Source organism: Pogoniulus pusillus, chromosome Z, assembly GCF_015220805.1.
Source record: "Pogoniulus pusillus isolate bPogPus1 chromosome Z, bPogPus1.pri, whole genome shotgun sequence".
In the NCBI taxonomy this organism is placed as follows: Eukaryota; Metazoa; Chordata; class Aves; order Piciformes; family Lybiidae; genus Pogoniulus; species Pogoniulus pusillus.
The window spans coordinates 13245720-13266578 of NC_087309.1; the positions used below are offsets into that span (position 1 = coordinate 13245720).

Here is a 20859-nt window from a genome sequence, read left to right on the forward strand (position 1 = left end):
CAAGCTTGCCCTGAAAGGCATGAAGCTAAAAGCTGATACAAATACTGTTGCTCAGCTTTACAAGTCAGGCATACTCGACACAAGAGACGCTAAAAAATAAAGCAACAGCACATTTGTGGTGAATTCTATAACTATTTTTTAAAGCTAAAACATGTCAACATACTACAGCAAATCATAAGACTACAGGAAAAACAGCACCTGTGTATCCCTGCACCAAATAATGAAGCAGGACTGGAGTAGTTTGAGGGAAAAAAAAATAGTTTAAATGAAAACACTAATATCGTGCTACTTAAATATTTACTTGCTGGAGTTCACAAATAGGAGAAAAGATTAATATCTAGGAAACAGAAATAAACTGACAGCAAGCATTAGGACAAAGTAACAGAGCCATCTAGGACGTGAGTTGTGGGGTTACTGAATGAGGTTGCCAGACAGGGGCGTATCTAACCCTCTTTGCAGACAACTTCTTTGTCAGCCGGAGTTTACTCTTGGCACTCTCAGCATTCACAGGACATCAGTCACGGGTTTCCCCCAGAAGGAACCTGAAAAGGATGATTCAGGACTGTTCAGATTTTGAAGTCTGTAAAGACGGAATGTGGCCTGTACAATTCAGATTGATACCCTAGAGCAAGCACGCCCTTTTAATCCCATCTGGGTGAAGCAGGCAGATGGCACTTCCACAGCACCTGAAGGAGCTGTGTCTCCCCAACACATTAGCATTCACCTGCCAATACTTCTGTTTTAACACAGCATGTACACAGAGAACTGAATCACAATCAGATCTCAACTAACAAGAAGGATTATCCCCCACCACTGCTCTCCTGAGACCTGTGCTTCTTGCTTGCATTTAGACCTCCACAAAAATGAAACTGAAATTCCACCAGTCTAAATGCCATTAGAATCAAAATGATTTAATTAAAGAGCCTTACACTCGAGTATGGGTAAGTAGTTAGGATTTCTTTTTTGTTATTAAAATCTGTAACTAAGCTAGATACTGCACTGAATTTTTACCTTAATGTACAATTTGTCTAGAGCAAGTAATTGCCAGAGTAATAATTTACATTATAATGAAAGTAGTGCTTTGAGAATCATATAACTAGAAGGGCCCTTTGGGGTCAGCAGCTCTCATGTTGGTTCTCCCATCACCTGCACCACTTAAGCCATTCAGAATCATTCCTGGCTTCCAGCCTACACTTTAATTAATGGCACACTTATACCTTCTATATCTTATGTCAACACTATCCTCCACCTCAATGTTTTCCCTTGCTTTGCGTTTAATTTCCTGAATGTTTTCAATCGGCAGAAGTCATAGATCCCATCAGGTTTTGTTTATCAGCACCCTGGTGCTGAGTCACAAGGACTCCCCAACACTTTTCACCAAGCTTTGTATTTATCAGAAATCCCTGTAAGTGCATATCTCTTCTACACAATCCCAACTCATTTTCATTATCACTGCCCTCAGTGTCGCCGAATCCTTCATGCATTACATTTTATGTTCTTCAAAACTGATCATGCCTTTAGGACTCATCTTTAAAACAACTGTGACACATATTCCTGTTTTTGTCACAGCACCAGCAGAAGGCAGCTACCTGCTTCTCACACTGGTCTTTGCAATGTTACTACCTCCTGCTACTGCCAGGTCCCTGGACATTACCTCACCTATCTTTTGCCAGTTCAAACTTCCTCTAAAAAGGAATGTCAGATGCGGTGATTTGTGAGACGCTGCAACAGCCCAAACAGATCCACCCTTTCATCTAGAAACAAGAGGTTAGCCCAGCAAAATCTTCCTCTCATAAACCCAGGCCACACATTTATAACCACTGATCTTCCTTCCACACTGCTTCCACACGTCTACAAAGTTTTACTCTTCTCTCCTTAAAGTTTATTTTAAACTTTGCCTATTACCACAGTCTCACCTGCTTTTGAAGTCAAGACCCATAATTATGCACATTTATCACCCATCTCTTTATCTTCCTGACAACCCAGAGAAAACACATTTCCTGCTCTTCAGGCTAGGAGATGTCAGGTCCTTGCTTACAGTAGTTGCACTTCTGCTAACAAGAATTCAGACTGCAAGTGCTGCATGTTTTAGTACCCTGGGCAACACATTATCAGACGCAAACCCAGATCACCTTTATTCAATTCCTTGCCCCCGTGTACAACAATAGAGTTCCTTCCTGTGTGATTTTTTCTCCTTTTCAAGTGACCAAAGCACCTTCTGTTACCTGTTTTTTTGACATTCTTTGCAAGACATCACCTTGCCTGCTGAGGTGGAAGCCCCTGCTTTAGCCCCAAGCTTCCTGATCCTCAAGATACACCTTTCTTTACAATCAGATCCTTTGCCCACACCTCTCAGAGGTTCTGTGTTTGCTCACCATATCCTGACACAATGATCAGGTGAATCACCAGCTCTGAGGCAATTTCCTAGGTGGAGCCTCTTCTGTTATTTGAGATGCTAATATTTACCCCTGCAGTTTCACTCAGTTTCATGGTCTCCTCTGTACCCAAGCTGCTGGCCTCATGAAAAAGCTTCTTCAGTTTCTCTAGAGGCTTGATGGTTGTTGGTCTGTGCTTGTTTATTTAACTTAACCTATAGAATCATAGAATAGTTTAGGTTGGAGGGAACCTCAAAGATCATCCAGTTCCAACCCCCCACCATAGGCAGGGACACCTCTCACTAGAACAGGTCACTCAAGGCCTCATCCAAACTTGAACATCTCCAAGAAGGGAGCATCCACAACCTCCCTGAGTGTGCTAGTTTGAGGCTAAGTAGAATATTTTAGTGAGAGAAATCAGATTACAGGGTGTGAAAAGGAAACAATGGTGATGTCTGCTTAACTCATAGGCTTGCTGAGATGCATAAAAACCAAGAACACAAACACAGATAACGCAGTTGGCGTGTGTCTCTGGGTGCCTGCACTTTTCTCCCTAACCTGCTGGCTGTGTAACTACTCCTTCTGCTTTCTAACCCCCCTGGCCAATCCTCCAAACTCACCTTGCACATAAGGCAAAGTCTGGGATAACATAAAGAGGTGGAAAGGAGGTGGAAGAGCAGTTGGGAGCCTCTCCTGGGGACTCTGGTTTCTAGGAGGGGTGTTGTGTTTCTGTATTACTTTTATAACCTATATATTTCTGTATATAGCTGTAGATATTGTAAATATCTGCTTGTATATTGTGCTAAGTTGTAAATATAAAGCTTCATTCTTAATCTCTAGCACAGCTGAGTCTAGTCTGAGTTGATTTCATACAAGTGGCGGGGGTGGGTAACACCCAAACCATCACACTGGGCAACCTGTGCCACTGTCTCACCACCCTCACTATAAAGAACCCTTTCCTAACATCTAGTTTGAGTCTTCCCTCTGTCAGTTTAGACACATTCCTCCTCATCCTGTCATTACAAGACTTTGTCAATAGTCCTTCCCCAGCCTTCCTGTAGGCCCCCTTCAGATACTGGAAGGCCACTATAAGGTCTCCTGGAAGCCTTCTCTTCTCCAGGCTGAAGAGTCCCAACTTGTAGCCTGTCCTCATAGCAGAGCTGCTCCAGACCTCTGAGCATCTTCATGGCCCTCCTCTGGGCTCGATCCTAGAGTTCCACGTCCTTCTTGTGTTGGGGGCTCCAGAACTGCACACAGCACTCCAGGTGAGGTCTGATGAGAGCAAAGGGGGAGAATCCCCTCCCTTGCCCTGCTGGCCACACTGCTCTTGCTGCAGCCCAGCACACAGTTGCTGTCTGGGCTGCATGTGCACACTGCCAGCTCATGTTGAGCTTTTCATCAACTCAGACCCCCAGATCCTTTTCCTCAGGGCTGCTCTCAGCCATTCCTCACCCAGCCTGGATGTGTGCTTCGGATTGCACTGACCCACGTGCAGGACATTACACTTGGGTCTTGTCGAATTTCATGAGGTTGGCCTGGGCACACCCCTCCAGCCTGTCCAGATCCCTAATAACTCTAACCAAGCTCAGTTCTATGTCTAGCTTCCCAGAAGCATCTTCTCTGCTTGTTACAGCCACATCTACAGTTGACTCCATCAATTTTTATGGTGTCAGTCACCGTGTGATGATGACACTGCCAGATACACAGCACTCTGCACCCAGCCATTACCAACAATGCTCATCCTCAGTGTGGAAAGTCACCCTCTCACAGTGACAATACCCAGAAAAACCTCTCTGACCATATTACGAAATTTCTGCCCACATTTAAATCCTGGGCTACGTGCAGTAGATCTCTTGAGTTACCACAGCAAAATCTCTTTTCAGCTCTTCCCAAAGCAATTTCAGCCCAGCTGGTTCTCTTTTATCCACTCTAATGCTGCTTTACAGTTTTGCATCGCTAACACAGAGCGGAATTTTCCCAGCCACCTTTATTCTTCTTTATCAGAGCAGAGCAGAGCATCCCCTGCAACACCTCTGTTCCCCTCATAAGACTCACTCCTCACTGTTCCCACTAACTTTACAAGGGCTAACTCTGAGTCCTACACCAACAGTTTCCTATCCATCAATTTAGTCACAAGCTCACACTTGGCTTTAGAACACTGTGTTTTCATCCTCATGGAAACAAACTCAAAACTGCTATTAAATAAAAGGCTTCCCACTGCTTATTTCATATAACTGTATCACTTTGCATTTCAGGATCACACAAGCCCTATTTCATCTCCCAATACCAGCTCTCCCCTGAGAGCCTATGAGAAATAAATATATATGTGTGCTAGTTTGAAGCAGGCTAGAATGTTTTGGTGAGAAAAACTAGATCACAGGCTGTGAAAGGAAAACAATGGTGATGTCTATTTCCCTCGTAGTCTTGCTGAAGAAGAAACTAAAACATCAGATAACACTCTGGCCATTTTGTCTCACTTTCTGGCTGGGCTGCTGACTGAGCAACATCTCTCTAACACACCTTCCACTCACCTTTGCTTCTTAACCTCTTGGCTGAACCTCTATTCTTCTTTGGGACTGAGGTAAGGCTGAGAGGGGCAGGGAGAAGGTGCAGGGGTGGTGGAGAGCCCCTCCTGGGGACTCAGGTTTCTGGGAGGGGAGTTGTGTTTCTGTATTACCTTTTACCTTGTATATTTCTGTATATAACTGTATGTACTGTAAATAGCTGCTTGTATATTGTGCTGCTGTAAATAAATAGCTTCATTTATATTCCCAGAGCCAACAGTCTAGTCTGGGTAATTTCAAAACTGTGGGGGGATGGGGAACACCCAAACTATCACAGTATACAAGGCAGACTCCCAGCAAGGTTGCAGAGAGTTAAGTCATAAGCATTCAGACTTCTTTCACGTGCTGCTCCGCTCCAACAAACACATTTCTGTGTCTTCATCTGGAGTGCCAGAGATATAGAGAACAGTAACTTCAAACTCAAGTTTACAACAGAAGTAAAAGGTTTGTTGGTAGAGCTCTGTTAGTTACACTCCTCCCGCTTATCCGAAGTGCAATGGAATACTGATTCAACACTGCAATCTGGTACGTCATTGCATGTCTTGACCTCTTTTTAACCACTGAAAAATACATAAATGCTTCTCATTATAGTGAATTGGTCATAATAAAACCACCATGCACCTCTACTCAAGCAGCAGATATTAACCAAACTGCATTCAGTAGCGCACTAGGAAGGATGAGGAGTACAAATTTCGTAGCGGCTTCTCCATTACAAGAGAAGGAAGTTCAACTTACACTGAAACTAGAAAAAAAAGTTGAGTCTGACATTTCTCACATGTGATGATAATCAACACAAATCTGCCAAGAACTGCAGAAAATCCTTCATCAATTTTAATCAGAGTTTGATACTTTTCTGGAAAGACTCGGGGTTGCTATACTGAAAAATGCTATGTCCTACCAGGGGTCATGTTAGATGATCCATTCTGGCCTTAGAAGTAAAGTCTGTAAGGAGTTCATTTCCTCAAAACATCTCCTGCTAAAATGGAGCACACACAGACCCCACTCACCTAATTTGGTATGTCAAAACCTAATAAAAATGTTGCACATGCAGCAGATTATACCAAGTAGGAAAGGCTGAAATAAAATTAGTGTTTCATATCCATTTTTCCCTCCCCACCAATCCATATCCATGTTGTGTGAAAAATTCAAGCCACATAATGTAAGCCTAGGGTCAGAGCAGATCCAGACTGGAGGATGTTTGAACCAGAAAACAGGAATAGATTGTTTTGAAAAAGAAATCAGGACTTCATTAACCTATGAAAAGGCATTGTGATTTTGGAAGTGTTGCAACTCCCAAATCAGAAGATAAGCTATGTTTCAGACTCTCAAAAGAGAAGCCACATGAAGTGTGCCTTCCATAGAGGCCAAGTAATTTTCTAAAGAACACCACCCACTTGAATTGGGATTGTTTAGTCTTAAGAAGAGGAGGCTGAGGATTTACTGACCTCTACAGATGCCTGAAAGGATGAAGTGAGGTGGAGGTTGGTCTCTTCTCCCTAGTACCTTCACACAGAAAGAATGACTGGCATTGGAATGGGCTGCCCACAGAAGCTGTGGAGTCACCGTCCCTGAAGGTGTTTAAAAGGAGACTGCATGAGGCACTTGGTGCCGTGACTTAGTTAATTAGAAGGTGTTAGGTTGGACTCAATTGTGAAGGTCTTTTCCAACCTGCTTAATTCAGTGATTCTATTACAGTATCACAGTATCACCAAGGTTGGAAGAGACCTCATAGATCATCCAAGTGCAACCCTTTACACAGAGCTCAAGGCTAGACCATGGCACCAAGTGCCACGTCCAATCCTGCCTTGAACAGCTCCAGGGACGGCGACTCCATCACCTCCCTGGGCAGCCCATTCCAGTGTCCAGTGACTCTCTCAGTGAAGAACTTTCTCCTCACCGCAAACCTAAATTTCCACAATGAATAACTCATTAAATCAGGAAGGTGAACAAACCAGGAACGACACAACTTTCTGAAGCGTGTATAGCTGTTTGCTCAGCAATCAAAGTTCTTCCTCCCCCAAAGCTGATAAGCTGTCTTGTCGTCATCTCAACTAGCAGCTGGTACTCCTGACCATAGAGCAAAACCCAGTTATTGAAGATTTCCAGAAGCACACATTGTAGGAATCCAGTGTATAATCTCAGGTACAGCACTTCACAGGGGTGTCATTTGCGAAGGACTGTGATTGTTGCAACAGAAGGCTGCGTGACAGCTAAACTGGAATTGTCACAGGTACTGAAAGTCTGAAGTCCCTGGACATTTCCTGAAGACATGTTCTGAAGTTTATACAATCCTTCAGGAGAAGAAAATGTCTCAGAAGTGTTTTTTTCTTTACAAAATTAAACAATAACATATCAATTCATATGCATACATATTTACTGCTGTGTTTGTTCATAGAATCAACCAGGTTGGAAGAGACCTCCAAGATCACTCAGTCCAACCTAGCACCCAGCCCTAGCCAGTCAACTAGACCATGGCACTAAGTGCCTCATCCAGGCTTTGCTTCAACACTTCCAGGGACAGTGACTCCACCACCTCCCTGGGCAGCCCATTCCAATGCCAATCACTCTCTCTGCCAACAACTTCCTCCTAACATCCAGCCTAGACTTTCCCCAGCACAACTTGAGATGTGTCCCCTCATTCTGTTGCTGGTTGCCTGGGAGAAGAGACCAACCCCCACCTGCCTACAATCTCCCTTCAGCTAGTTGTAGACAGCAATCTTCAGTTTCCAACATAGCTTAAGTGGAATTTGAACCAGACTTTCTTCATATCTAGCCTTTCCATCACTAACTTGACCAAATGGAACTGCTTTGAAAGAGCTTTAAAACATATTTCAGAGCAATTAAAATAAACCCAGAAAACTACAATATATTTCTGTTTGCACAACAGTCTTTGAACAATGTGGTCAAGGATTTTTGCTGGGGAAAAAAAAAAAGAAGGAGGTAAAAAAAGGGCAAGCTTTACACCTAGTAACTCTCTTGTGATACTCAAGATGCCACCAGTCAGTGCACAGAGAAGTAAAGCACCCCAGGCTTTAAGTTCATAAAGCTGTCTGGCCTTGAGCAGGCATCCAGTGCCACTGAAAATAAATCTCTGATGATTCCAAAAATTATGGCACACCAAGAGAGGTGCCCACTGCAGCTTCATCAGCACATAAGGCTCCAAACCAGAGCTTGAATTGGGAGGTTAGGTCTCTGTGCACTGCACCAGGTTTATGAAGGTGATTGTCTCCTTGTACTCAACTCTGGTGAGGCCACAGCTCAAGTATTGTGTTCAGTTTTGGGCATCTCATTACAAGAGGGATGTGGAGGTGCAGGAATAAGTGCAGAGGAGGGCAACAAAGCTGGTGAAGGGCCTGGAGAATAAATCTGACGCGGCGCAACTGAGGGAGCTGGGGATGGCTAGTTTGAAGAAGAGGAGGCTGAGGGGACACCTTATTGCTGTCAACAGCTACCAGAAAGAACATTGTGGAGAGGCTGCTGCTGGTCTCTTCTCACAGGTAAACAGTGATAGAATGAGAGGGAATGGCCTCAAGCTGCAATTGGGTAAATTTAAACCAGACATTAGGAAACATTTTTCATGGAAAGAGTGGTCAGGTATCAGAATGGACTGTCCAGGGAGATGGTTGAGTCACCGACCCTGGATGTGTTTAAAGGTCATCTGGATGTGGTGCTCAGGGATATGTTTTAGGTGTGAACCTTTTAGAGCAGGATCATTGGTTGGACTTGGTGATCCTGAGGGTCTTTTCCAACCTGAATGTTTCTGTGGTTCTGATTCTGTGACCCACTTCACCTCCCAGCTCAAGTGCTGCGCTGACACAGCTGAGCAGTCAATGTCTGGTAGCAAAAAAAAACCCCACCAAACAACGAGGCAATAAAGCATAGATTTGCTACAAGATCACAGAATTTCAAGCAAACCCCTTCTTTGTTCCCAAGTCAACCATCTGCCAGATCACACTTTGTCCAACAGCCCTGCATCACCCTCCAGAACAGGTTTCAGGTGTTGCAGTCCCTTCACCAGTTTATTTTATTCAACCATGCCCACATCCCAGCCTCAAGGCCTGCACTGCTGGGCTGCCACAGAAGCACAAAAAGAAGGCAGGGGTTTGTGGAATACCACACTTGGCTCCAGACTCTTTAAGAGAGGCCAATAAAAACAGCAGCAGACTGGTTACATATTGCACACTTTATCCAGACAGAGGAGTGACCCAAGAAGTCCTTTAGCACATGGCTTTTTTATTGCTTTTAAAAAGATGCTTCTTTATGTGACTATTTTGGCCTGAACTGATAAAATAAGCATTGAGCATGTCAATATTTGGAAGTGTAATTTCTGCAGTTACTTTATTCCTCCTCATTATCTCTCCATGGTGGGAATGGAGTCTGTTTAACAGAGCATATAGCTGCAAAGAATTAAGAGAGTTAAGTCACTGGAGCTTTAAGTAATAAGGTTAAAACCAGTATTCCTTAAAGGGACACAGTCAAGGCTGGCAGTCAAATTTCTTTTAAAGCTTGCCAACAGTTTTAGGCTAGAGATTGTGTCAAACAAGACACCTCTCATCCCACAGATGTGCCATTCCAGCCCAATTCATTAAATACTACACTGCAAGGATGACCATCAGAAGGCCGAGGTCAGCACAAGGTCGTTGAAAGACACATACCTTCTTTATGTTCCTAAATGCCTCAAGTGCCCAAATGCAGGCAAGCAAAAAGGGAATAAAACCATTTTTTAAATCCTTTTAGCAATTTGTAACCTGTGCACCTTGCTCAACCATATTAAGACCTTTATAACTTTAAGCTGAGACAGCAAAGGCATCACCTAGTTCCAAAGCCCCTTCCATGAGCAGGGACACCCTACCTACCAGACCAAGTTGCTCAATAGCCCATCCAGTCTGACTTTGAGCATTTCAAGAGTTGAAGCCTCCACAACTGGTCTGGGCAATGTGCTCCAGTGCCTCAGTACCCTCATGGTGAAGAATTTCATCCTGAAGTCCGAACTAAATCTAGTTCCTTCCAGTTTGAAGCCATTACCCTCATCCCACCACATGCCTTTGGAAAAAGTCCTTCTCTAGGTACCTTGTAGGCCCTTTTTAAATACTGGAAGCCCCTGTAAGGTCTCTCTGGAGCTCTGACTTCTACAAGACGAAAAAGCCCAACTCTCTCAGCCTGTCTTCATAGGAGAGGTGCTCCAACCACCTGGTCATCTTCATGGATGCACTCTAACAGTTCCAGGTCCTTCTTGCTATTCTAAAACTTGCAAATAGCATTCCAACCCAAAGACTGTTATAAAGGAGAACAACTATTTTGGAGCCCAGATGCAGTTTACTTCTACAAACTAATTTAAAGTTCCCTGCAGTAATAGTGATTAAATCAAATGAAATATGGATTGTCCAAAGACAATCCCCAACAATACACAAAGGACATTTAATAGGGGATTAATTTAATAAAGCTGAAGATAATTATTAGAAAATTGACCAACAAGAATAAATTTTAATGGAAATTGTGATATAAGATGCAGGAATTGAGGGTTTTGTAGGGAGGCCACATGCCACTACTCCTCAAAGACAGTTGAGGTCCATTCCACCCCAAAGAGCTGCAAACCATAGTAAAATATACATGACAAAAGCATCAACACAAGTTGTGTGGCCCTAGATGTAGAAAGTTAGATGCAGATGAAAACCAGCATTTTGACTGATCTTAATCACAGAAAAAACACCCAGAAGGATACTGCCCTTCTGTCTCACTAAGCAAGCTAACTGCTAGTGGAGAAGCAACAGATATACAACAAACACTTGCCCAGGGCTCACTGCAAGTATTTAGGAACCAGGCATGTTTCAGCCCATCAATAACTGCAGATAATGTTAAACATCCAAGACACAAATAATAAAAATCAAAGGTCTAGATAACCACTGCATAGAGGTCAGTGAAAAATTCTGCTTTAAAAGCATCTGCTTTAAATGCATCCCAAGAGGTTACAAAATATGCTCCAAGGAATCATAGAATCAACCAGGCTGGAAGAGACCTCCAAGATCAGCCAGTCCAACCTAGCACCCAGTCCTAGCCAGTCAACTAGACCATGGCACCAAGTGCCTCATGCAGGCTTTTCTTGAACACCTCCAGGGATGATGACTCCACCACCTCCCTGGGCAGCCCATTCCAATGCCAATCACTCTCTCTGACAACAACTTCCTCCTAACATCCAGCCTAGACCTCCCCTGGCACAACTTGAGACCGTGTCCCCTTGTTCTATTGCTGGTTGCCTGGGAGAAGAGGCCACCCCCACCTGGCTACAATGTCCCTTCAAGGGAGTTGTAGACAGCAAGGAGGTCTCCCCTGAGCCTCCTCTTCTCCAGGCTAAACAGCCCCAGGTCCCTCAGACTCTCCTCATAGGGTCTGTGTTCCAGGCCCTTCACCAGCTTCGTTGTCCTTCTCTGGACACGTTCCAGCATCTCAACATCTCTCTTGAATTGAGGAGCCCAGAACTGGACACAGCACTCAAGGTGTGGCCTGACCAGTGCTGAGTATAGCGGCAGAATAACCTCCCTTGTCCTACTGGCCACACTGTTCCTGATACAGGCCAGGATGCCATTGGCTCTCTTGGCCACCTGGGCACACTGCTGGCTCATCTTCAGCCTACTATCTACCAGGACCCCCAGGTCCCTTTCTTCCTGGCTGCTCTCCAGCCACTCAGTCCCCAGCCTGTAGCACTGCTTGGAGAGCAGAGTCTAACACTTGAGATGACCTCAGAGCATGCTCGTTGGAGAACAAGTACTTACAGATCACTGAATGCATCAGACAAATGTCTGAAATGAGTTAGAGATCTGCTTACTATTTGACACTAGTTTGGAAAGAGTGATTCTGTGATTCTGTACAGATTTAACACAGAGAATTTTGAGCTGGGTTACTTACTCCTGATGAGGTAGAGTGATTGAAGTGCAAAATGACACCAAATGGTAGAAAGCCAGGTGTGCTAGTTTGAAGCAGGCCAGAAGGTTTTGGTGAGAAGAACTAGATTACAGGCTGTGAAAGGAAAACAATGGTGATGTCTACTTCACTCATAGGCTTGCTGAGATGTATGGGGACAAGAAATAAAAACAAAGATAATCACTCTCACTTGGGCTGCTGGCTGAGATGCATCTCTCTAACCTCACCCTTCATTTTGGACTAATCCACTTTGCTTCCTAACCCCCTGGTCGAACCTCCATTCTTCCTTGGGACTGAGGTAAGGTTGAAAGGGGTAGGGGGAAGGTGAAGGAGTGGCTGGGACCCCCTCCTGAGGACTCAGGTTTCTGAGAGGGGAGTTGTGTTTCTCTATTACCTTTTACCTTGTATATTTCTGTATATACTGTATATATCTGCTTGTATATTGTGCTAGCTGTAAATATAAGCTTTGTTCATATTTCCAGAGCTGGCTGAGTCTAGTCTGGGTGATTTCTAAAGTGTGGGGAGGCAGGGAACACCCAAACCATCACACCAGGGAAACACAGTTAAGCACTTGAGAGACCAGTCACATTCAGTGGGGCTTCCTATGTCAAATTCCTGCCATGTTTCAAGTTTTTCACTCCTAGATTGGACATCTACCACCTACACAAACCCAAGCAAGGCACAGGAGCCAGTGAAGAAGTAAATAATAAAAGCAGCAGTACACACAGCAGCCTAGTGTGGTATAAGGCAAGCCTAGGAGAAAAGAAAATCCACCTGAAATGCTGCTAAATGCAGAGGGATCTGTTCCAAACACACAGGATATACCTATAGAATAGGAATTCATATCACAGGAAACATCTGCCAAGTTCTCCAGGTCACAGTAGGCAAGCAAAGTATTATTTCAGTGTAGTCCCTTTGCAGAGATAAGCATAAGCTGGCAAGAGGAATACAGCCGATTTTAGTTCTGCATTTGAGGACAATGAACATTAAACACAATTTACATTTCTACAGAAACTTTAGAAGAACAATCAGGAAATGAAGACTGCAAAGCACAGCAAGGAGAAACCACTTGAACCATAGTCTTCAGATGTCTTTCTGCCTAAGAGACAAGCAGAGCCACACTTCCACACCAAGAGAAAGCCAGGTACTAGTAAGCCTTAACCTAGCAACGAGGCAGAGCAACAAGAGAAACCTACAACACTCCAACAGTAGCTCTCAATCTGCTTGCAAGACCAGACAATGAATTATCTGAATGAAAAAGCAAAAGAGCAAGAGTTGTTAGGTACATTAAGCTCTCCTGGAAGAGCACTGAGAACATCTTTTGCCAAGGGATTAAAGTGCTTTTTCTAAAGAATGAGTAGAATCTTCTCATAAGACATTAAAAAATGTACAGGATGGAATTTTGGAGGGCATCTATGAGATAAAAATTTGCCTTCAGGCAAAGGCATTTCATGTGTCTCCAAGTCAAAGTCTTGAAATAAGACTCTGGATTTTGAAAAAGGAGCTTGATCTTCTTGGACTTTATATGCCATGGGGTAAACTGCAACTACCTTTCATGACTGCTAGCAGTTCAAACACAGGGTCTTTCAGCATTTGGATTTAAATCCAGCACTTTGTTGTGTATTAAAACTTTGCTGCATATTAAGAACAACTTTAATGAGTTTGGCCTAACAGCAGGTGTGGATCTGCTGGGGGGTAGGAGAGACCTGCAGAGGGACCTCAACAGGCCAGATAGGTGGGCAGAGGCCAATGGGATGAGATTTAACCATGAAAGTGGTGAGACCCTGGAATGGGCTGCCCAGGAAGGTGGTTGAGGTCCCATGCCTGGAGGTGTTTAAGGTCAGGCTGGATGGGGCTCTGGCCAGGCTGATCTAGGGTAGGGTGTCCCTGCCCATGGCAGGGGGGTTGGAACTGGATGATCCTTGTGGTCCCTTCCAATCCTGACTGATTCTATAATTCTAAGTGCAGGGTTCTACACTTTGGCCACAACAACCCCAAACACCACTACAACAGGCTGGGGACAGAGTGGATGGAGAGCAGCAAGAAAGAATGGGCCCTGGGGGCATTGGTAGACAGTAGGCTGAACATAAGCCAGCAGTGTGCCCAGGTGGCCAAGAGAGCCAATGACATCCTGGCCTGCATCAGGAACAGTGTGGCCAGTAGGACAAGGGAGGTTATTCTGACCCTGTACTCAGCACTGGTCAGGCCACACCTTGAGTACTGTGTCCAGTTCTGGGCTCCTCAATTCAAGAGAGATGTTGAGGTGCTGGAACGTGTCCAGAGAAGGGCAAAGCAGCTGGTAAGGGGTCTGGAACACAAACCCTATGAGGAGAGGCTGAGGGAGCTGGGGGTTGTGCAGCCTGCAAAAGAGGAGGCTCAGGGGAGACCTCATTGCTGTCTACAACTACCCGAAGGGAGGCTGTAGCCAGGTGGGGGTTGGTCTCTTCTCCCAGGCAACCAGCAACAGAACAAGGGGACACAGTCTCAAGTTGTGCCAGGGGAAGTATAGGCTGGATGTTAGGAGGAAGTTGTTGTCAGAGAGAGTGATTGGCATTGGAATGGGCTGCCCAGGGAGGTGGTGGAGGCACCATCCCTGGAGGTGTTGAAGAAAAGACTGGATGAGTCACTTAGTGCCATGGTCTAGTTGACTGGCTAGGGCTGGGTGCTAGGTTGGACTGGATGATCTTGGAGGTCTCTTCCAACCTGGCTGATTCCATGATCTCAGCCTGAAACTGTCCACTTAGAGGGCACCAAGTGAGCAAGAAGCAAGCAAACACTCTTCACGTTCAGGAAGCACCTCTCCACATTCCTTTCATCCCATTGAAAATTACAAGGGTTTCCAAATAGCTGATAACCTCCAGATACTTTGATGCTGCGTTATTTCTTGTAACTATTGCAGCAACAGCGTCCACAGGCAAAGGAGCAAGAGTTTGAAACAAGAAAACAAATGACCACTTGTACACCAAAAGGAAAACATGGCTTGTATGTTTTTAAAAAGGCTTTAAAGTTTAAAAGTTCCCTCTCTGATTACGACACTCAGTAGAGATGTACAAACTCGAATCTTGAGTCTCAATGCAAAACAGTTCATTTAGTAGCAAAGGCTCTTATGGTAGTTTTATTATCCAAAATTCCTAAAGCATTTTATTTTGTTTCAACACTACATATACTGGCAGCTTCCTGACTAACTGCAGGTGGAGAAAAGGAGTTCATAACACTTAACACCACAAATTCTTCTTAAAGTATTATATTTTTTACTAATACTCTACCTTTACAACCTGTATTACTTCTGCCTTTAATGTCCAATTCTGTTCTTTTCCATTTTTGATCCACAGAAAGACAGGTAGGTTTTTCTTCAAATTCACAACCATTCCAGAACAATTACCCTATTGCAAGGGCTACCATTTACCAGTGTGCAACAAAAAGAGCTCCAGCTTGAGACCTTCACCCTTGAGGCAGAAAAAGCTGGAGGGACTGTACTCAGCCTGACAGAGAACACCAGGGTAAATTATTGCATTGAGGGGGAAATAAAAATCTTTTCAACACAAGGGAACAGTCCTGGCATTTGAATCATGGAATGTCAGGGGCTGGAAGGGACCTCGAAAGCTCATCCAGTCCAACCCCCCTCCTGCCAGAGCAGGATCACCTATACCAGATCACACAGGAATGCATCCAGGTGGGTTTTGAACATTTCTAGAGAGGAAAACTCCACAACTCCCTTGGGCAGCCTGTTCCAGTGTTCTGTCACCCTCACAGGGAAAAAAAAAATCCTCCTCATATTTAAATGAAACTTCCTGTGCCTCAGCTTCCACACATTGCCCCTTGTTCTGTCATCAGGCATCACTGAGCAGAGCCTGGCTCCATCCTTCTGGCACTCACCCCTTACATATTTATAAACATTGATGAGGTCACCTCTCAGTATCCTTTTCTCCAAGCTAAAAAGCCCCAGCTTCCTCAATCTCTCCTTGTAAGAGAGATGTTCCATTCCCTTCACCATCTTTGTGGCTCTGTGCTGGACACTCTCAAGCAGTTCTATGTCCCTCTTGAACTGGGGGCCCCAGCACTGGACACATTACTCCAGATGCTGCCTCACCAGGGCAGAGTATAGTGGCAAGAGAACCTCTCTCGACCTACTAGCCACACTCTTTCTAATACACCCCAGAATGGCACTGGCACTCCTGGCCATGGGTTCACATTGCTGGCTCATGGTCAACCTCCCATCAACTAGGACCACCTCAAATCCTTTTCCCCTTTGTTGTCTTCCAACAGATCAGTCCCCAACCTATACTGATACCTGGGGTTGTTCTTTCCCAGGTGCAAGAGTCTATGTTTGCCCTTGCTGAATTTCATTACATTTTGCCCTGCCCAGCCCTCCAGCCTGTCCAAGTCTTGCTGAATGGCAGCACAGCCTTCTGGTGTGGTAGCCACTCCACGCAGCTTGGTGTCATCAGCAAACCTGCTGACAGCGCACCGAAGACCAAAGAGCTTCAGGTTATGGATATTTCTAACTAGCCCATAAGAACACATGTTCTTATTTCTGTTGTCATTAACATCCATTTTCCTTGTTTGCTTCCTTCATTTGTATGCTAGTTGAGTTCAGTTTGTGTTTGGCTGGCAGCATCAGGATGTACATTTAAGTTCACTGAGCAGTATTCCAACACACCAGCTACTCTGAAAAATGCTTGACTGGATCAGCAAGCTTTCTAACTCAGACAGCCAAATCTCACACAGATTCTGAGGAGCGGGCCACAAAACAAATCACAGAATTAACCAGGTTGGAAAAGACCCAAGGTGCATTAGATAAAAGCTCCATGCCCTCGTGGGGCTAAGCCAGGTATCATGCACAGGCATGAGGAAAGATTCCTCCCACTGTCAATATCCCTGGAACAGCAAAGCATGTCAGACATTGATAGGGTGAAGAGGATACAGACAAAGAGATACAGATTTTGCTCTAATTATCCCATCAATAAGGTTTAAGCCAAGAACTTAGGAATACAACAGCACTGAAGACGGTGCATAACCTGTTACAAAGCAGGGAGGGTGAAAACTAGAAGAGAATCATCACTATTTTGAGATAGCAGGAACTGGAGACAAGGTAAGATGTAATAAAACTGAGTAAATAAAAGGGTAAGGCAAGTCTCAGGATAATGATGCAATCAGAACAAAAGGATCTGAAGATGAGGCACCTTTGACTACACAATAATTCAGCCTCAGTATGGTCCTCCTTTGCCATGACAGTTGCAAGCTGTGCTCAGACAGCAGTTATTTCTACACAATGGAAAGACAGGAATGTCAGAAGAAATTAAACTGAGGTCTGAGGTAAAATTAAAACTTGAAAATAAGGCCCAGAAAGTTAAAAATGCAAGACTGATGTGAAAAACCATGGACTGCTTCACTGGGATTAGTTTCATTTAATATGTGCTATTTTCACAAATACAACACTAAATGCAAACTAATAAAGCAAACTATGCCAAGAGGAGATTAACAGACATAATCCAGACACAGCTGCTCTGAAGAGGAGTATATGCAACCTCTTTTGCACTTTAGCAGAAGAATCAAAATACAAACAAGCATCCTCTAAAAGTCACAGTCATGTAATATTCAAGATCTGTTTTCTTCTTCACTTCACTTACACCCTCTGCACATTTTCCTGCTCTGAAAGAACCCATTAATTTGCTCCTACAACAGCCTGCTACCACTGGCTCACTTCACACATCCTCTCAACACTTGTGGATCAGCCTAGACTCACAAATTCGTGCCAGGTATTTCTACAGCAGATACAGTGCAACTATTTGGGGAATGGGTGGGGAATGCAATGAAATAACCCAAATTTGTTCTCCAAGAAGAAAATGTAGAACAAATGCACCACTAAACACAAGATGGAAAAGCCTGTTCTTTCAGGAACAGAGGCAGCACTTGGGCACACTTGGTAAGCACACTCTTAGATGCCACATTCATTAAAATACTAGAAATGTGCATAATGCAAGGGAAAATAAAGAACTAAATATATTGCAACGCTATCTTTCCGGCTTGCCAGGCTTCTTTGTTACACTGACACTTAGGGGTTTTCCCACATTTCCCTTTATCTGCTTCACTGCAATTCAGAGGCCGTTAACAGTGTCCCAAATGCCTATTCAAAGGGTGTTTTCTTGTCTTTCCCCCCCCCCCCCCCCCCCCCCATCTCAGGTCTACAGCATCCAACGCCACCTTACACAAGTCTCACATGCGCACCATTTATAAAACAAAAGAAAGCAGCTTCGCAGCTTTTTTGTTAACAGCTGCACTGCTGTCTCAGCAAGATGAGTTCATTTCAGTGGAAAGGGAGCATGCAAGTGGCACCTTCCTTTTGTGTCAAGAAGTGACAGTTAATACAAGATTCTTCTAACCTCAGAAGTTAGTTATTCTTTTACCTTAGCTCACAGTACCCGGGGTGTTTTTTTCAGACTGATCGACCTCTTGCTTACTGAGCTTCAATGGTTCATACTTGTAAGATCTCATCAGCTCACTCTTTTGGTCACACCTATTTCAGAAAACACGTTTCTTCTAGTGTAGCAAATCGACTGCATTCTGCATTCTTGCAATAAAGTTGCTCACTGTCATTTACCTGAATTTCTGCTGGTTATTTTTCACTGGGTGAGCATAGCAGATGGAAATGAAAGAGGTCGTTTTCTCAACAACTCTCCATCACACACAGTTACCAACAACCTCAGGTTTCTCCTATAAGTCTTTACATGTGATCAAACATAAGGCTGCTGAAATGCTTATGTCTCAAAGACTGCAGACAAAGAATGAACACCCTGAAAAGAAGGCATTACAGTTTCCAGTTCCCGTTATTTCACTTCTCTTACTTAGGAGATGGAGTGCAAATACATCTTTAACACAGGCAGCTTCAAGCAGCAGCAAAACATTTCTTCAAAGGACAGCTTGAGAACATTTTGAGGACGAACCATCAAAAAGAAAGAAGAAAAGACCTATAGCATCATCCTTGAACTAAGAATTAGCTTCAGTGAAGACATTTTGGCAAAGCCTTCAAAACAAACTAAACAAGGTTACCAGAGATGCTATGTGTGCTTCACACCTTATACAGAACTGCATTAAAGACACTTTCCATATAAACCTCACACTTGGTACACCTCTCCTAACTCCTCACACACAGTGTATGTTTAAGGAAAAGGGCTGAAACTTAACTGAGAAAGGCTCTCCTGCAAGAACAGCCCTCTCCTCAAAACTGTTCACATTCAAGACTTTCTGCTGGCATCTTTTTATTGACACTATCATCAAACCAACAATTCTGGTTCTGAAAGGTGACAAATAGCCAGATGAAAGAGCTGATGTATCCACTGATGTAAGCATAAGAAGAGCTGAACTACCAGCTGCACACCAGTGCCAGTTTTTCTGTCATACCTGGCAAAGGAATTGAGAACATTAAAACTATACTTCTAAGCCGCAGGGCATGGCTGGTGTCTGGGGACAGGCTGTGACCATAGCTTTCAGCGCAGAACGTTGACAGGAGACACGTTCCAGTAGCAGGAGTTCTGGCAGATGGTTTTCTCCAGGGATTTTTTTTTTCCCCCTCTGTTTTTCTTTCTGGCTTGGACTTTTTTGGCTGGTTGGTTTTGGTTCTCTTTTGCCACAAGACGGCAAGAAATCAAAAAGCTGAACAAAAGAGAAAGCCGCCAGCACTATAACCCAGCCTGCATGCCAAGTGTTGGCTTTCAGTAACCTGCCCAGCACGGGAACGAGACTGATAGCAGCAGGCAAAGATAATTAGTAACGTAAATGAAATAATAATGCACGTTTTAGGCGAGCACACGGAGCGCTAAAAACTGCAAAGCCCGTGGCAGCAACCTGCTGTCTGCGAGCACAGCTTTGCTCGGCGGTAGCGTTTCAACTCCTGCTCGAGTGAGCTGCCCAGGTCAAACGCTCCTGGCTCTCACGGTTGAGGCACCGGGCGGGACTGCTGCAGCTGGGCACGGCGCCTGCTCCCTATCCTATCCTCGCTTCGACAGCTGCCCTCGCACCCGGGCAGCCCCGGGGCGCAGGTGTCCGCTCCTGCCCGGGTACAGCTGCTCCGCCCTCGCTGCAACGCGGGCTCAGCCGCAGGTCACCGGGACGCCCGTCCTCGCTTCCAAGAGCCAGAACTCCTTGGTTGAAAATAAGACAAACCCCAACAATACCCTCGCGTGCGAAGCCCGTAGCGGGGTGCCTGAGCTACAGCTAACTTCGGGGTCTTGGGGTGGGCACCTCCAGCCCTCCCTTCTGGGGTACAGCAGCTTCGCCCCACCGTGCGAACATCCCGGGGTGGGACAATGTGGCCGCCCAGCACGGCCTGAGGCTAACGTTACCGCCCACGGTCCCCGAAGTCCCCGCGGGAGCCCCACCGCCCTCCAGCCGCCTCTAGCCCCACTCACCTCGCACGCACAACAGCGACATGGCGACAACCGCCGCGCCTCAGCTGCGACCCCTCCAGCTGTCCCCGGCTCTCCTCATGCCGCCCCGCAGCCACAGGACGCTGCAGGCGGCGGCGCCGTCAGCGGTAGGCGGGGCCGCCCCACCGAGGCAGAGGGCGGGGCACACACACCCGCCGCGCCGCCGCCGCCACCGCCACCCCGCGGCGGCCGACAGGGGGCGCCGCCGCCCCGCCCCCGTCGCCATGGCACCCGCCCGCGCCTGGGTCTGCGGGGTGTAGGGCTCTGCGCCCGAACCTGCCACATGGAAGGCAGGCGGGAGCCGGGCACGCTGGTGCAGCCTGCATCGAGGCGGACCGGGCCGGCTCCCTTTTCCGCCGAGTCGTCTGCCAGCCGAAAGAGCCGGGGACCGCCCGTGGGCGCCGCCTGTCTTCAGGGCAGGGTAGCAGGGATAGGGCCTTGGTGCCATCCCGCTGCCGAAGGGTGCCTCGGCGATAACCTCACCTTTGCTTGTCAAGTCTTTCTCACACTCTAGTGGATGCAAAGTCCCTGCAACTCCATCTTCCAACACACCTGGTTGCAAGTCTGCTGCCTGCT

At 45.6% G+C, this 20859-nt stretch overlaps 1 protein-coding gene across 2 annotated transcripts in view; it reads right to left on the reverse strand.

Annotated features, from left to right (window-relative positions):
- The window catches only part of UNC13B (unc-13 homolog B), a 292568-nt gene extending 272214 nt beyond the window's left edge, over window positions 1–20354 (reverse strand). For both annotated transcript variants that reach the window (XM_064140891.1, XM_064140890.1), the window contains exon 1: window positions 20266–20354. In XM_064140891.1, coding sequence (XP_063996961.1) covers window positions 20266–20287 — 22 coding nt within the window. In that variant the 5' untranslated portion in view covers window positions 20288–20354. The remainder of the gene's footprint in view (window positions 1–20265) is intronic.
- Between the last annotated feature and the right edge of the window lie 505 nt (window positions 20355–20859).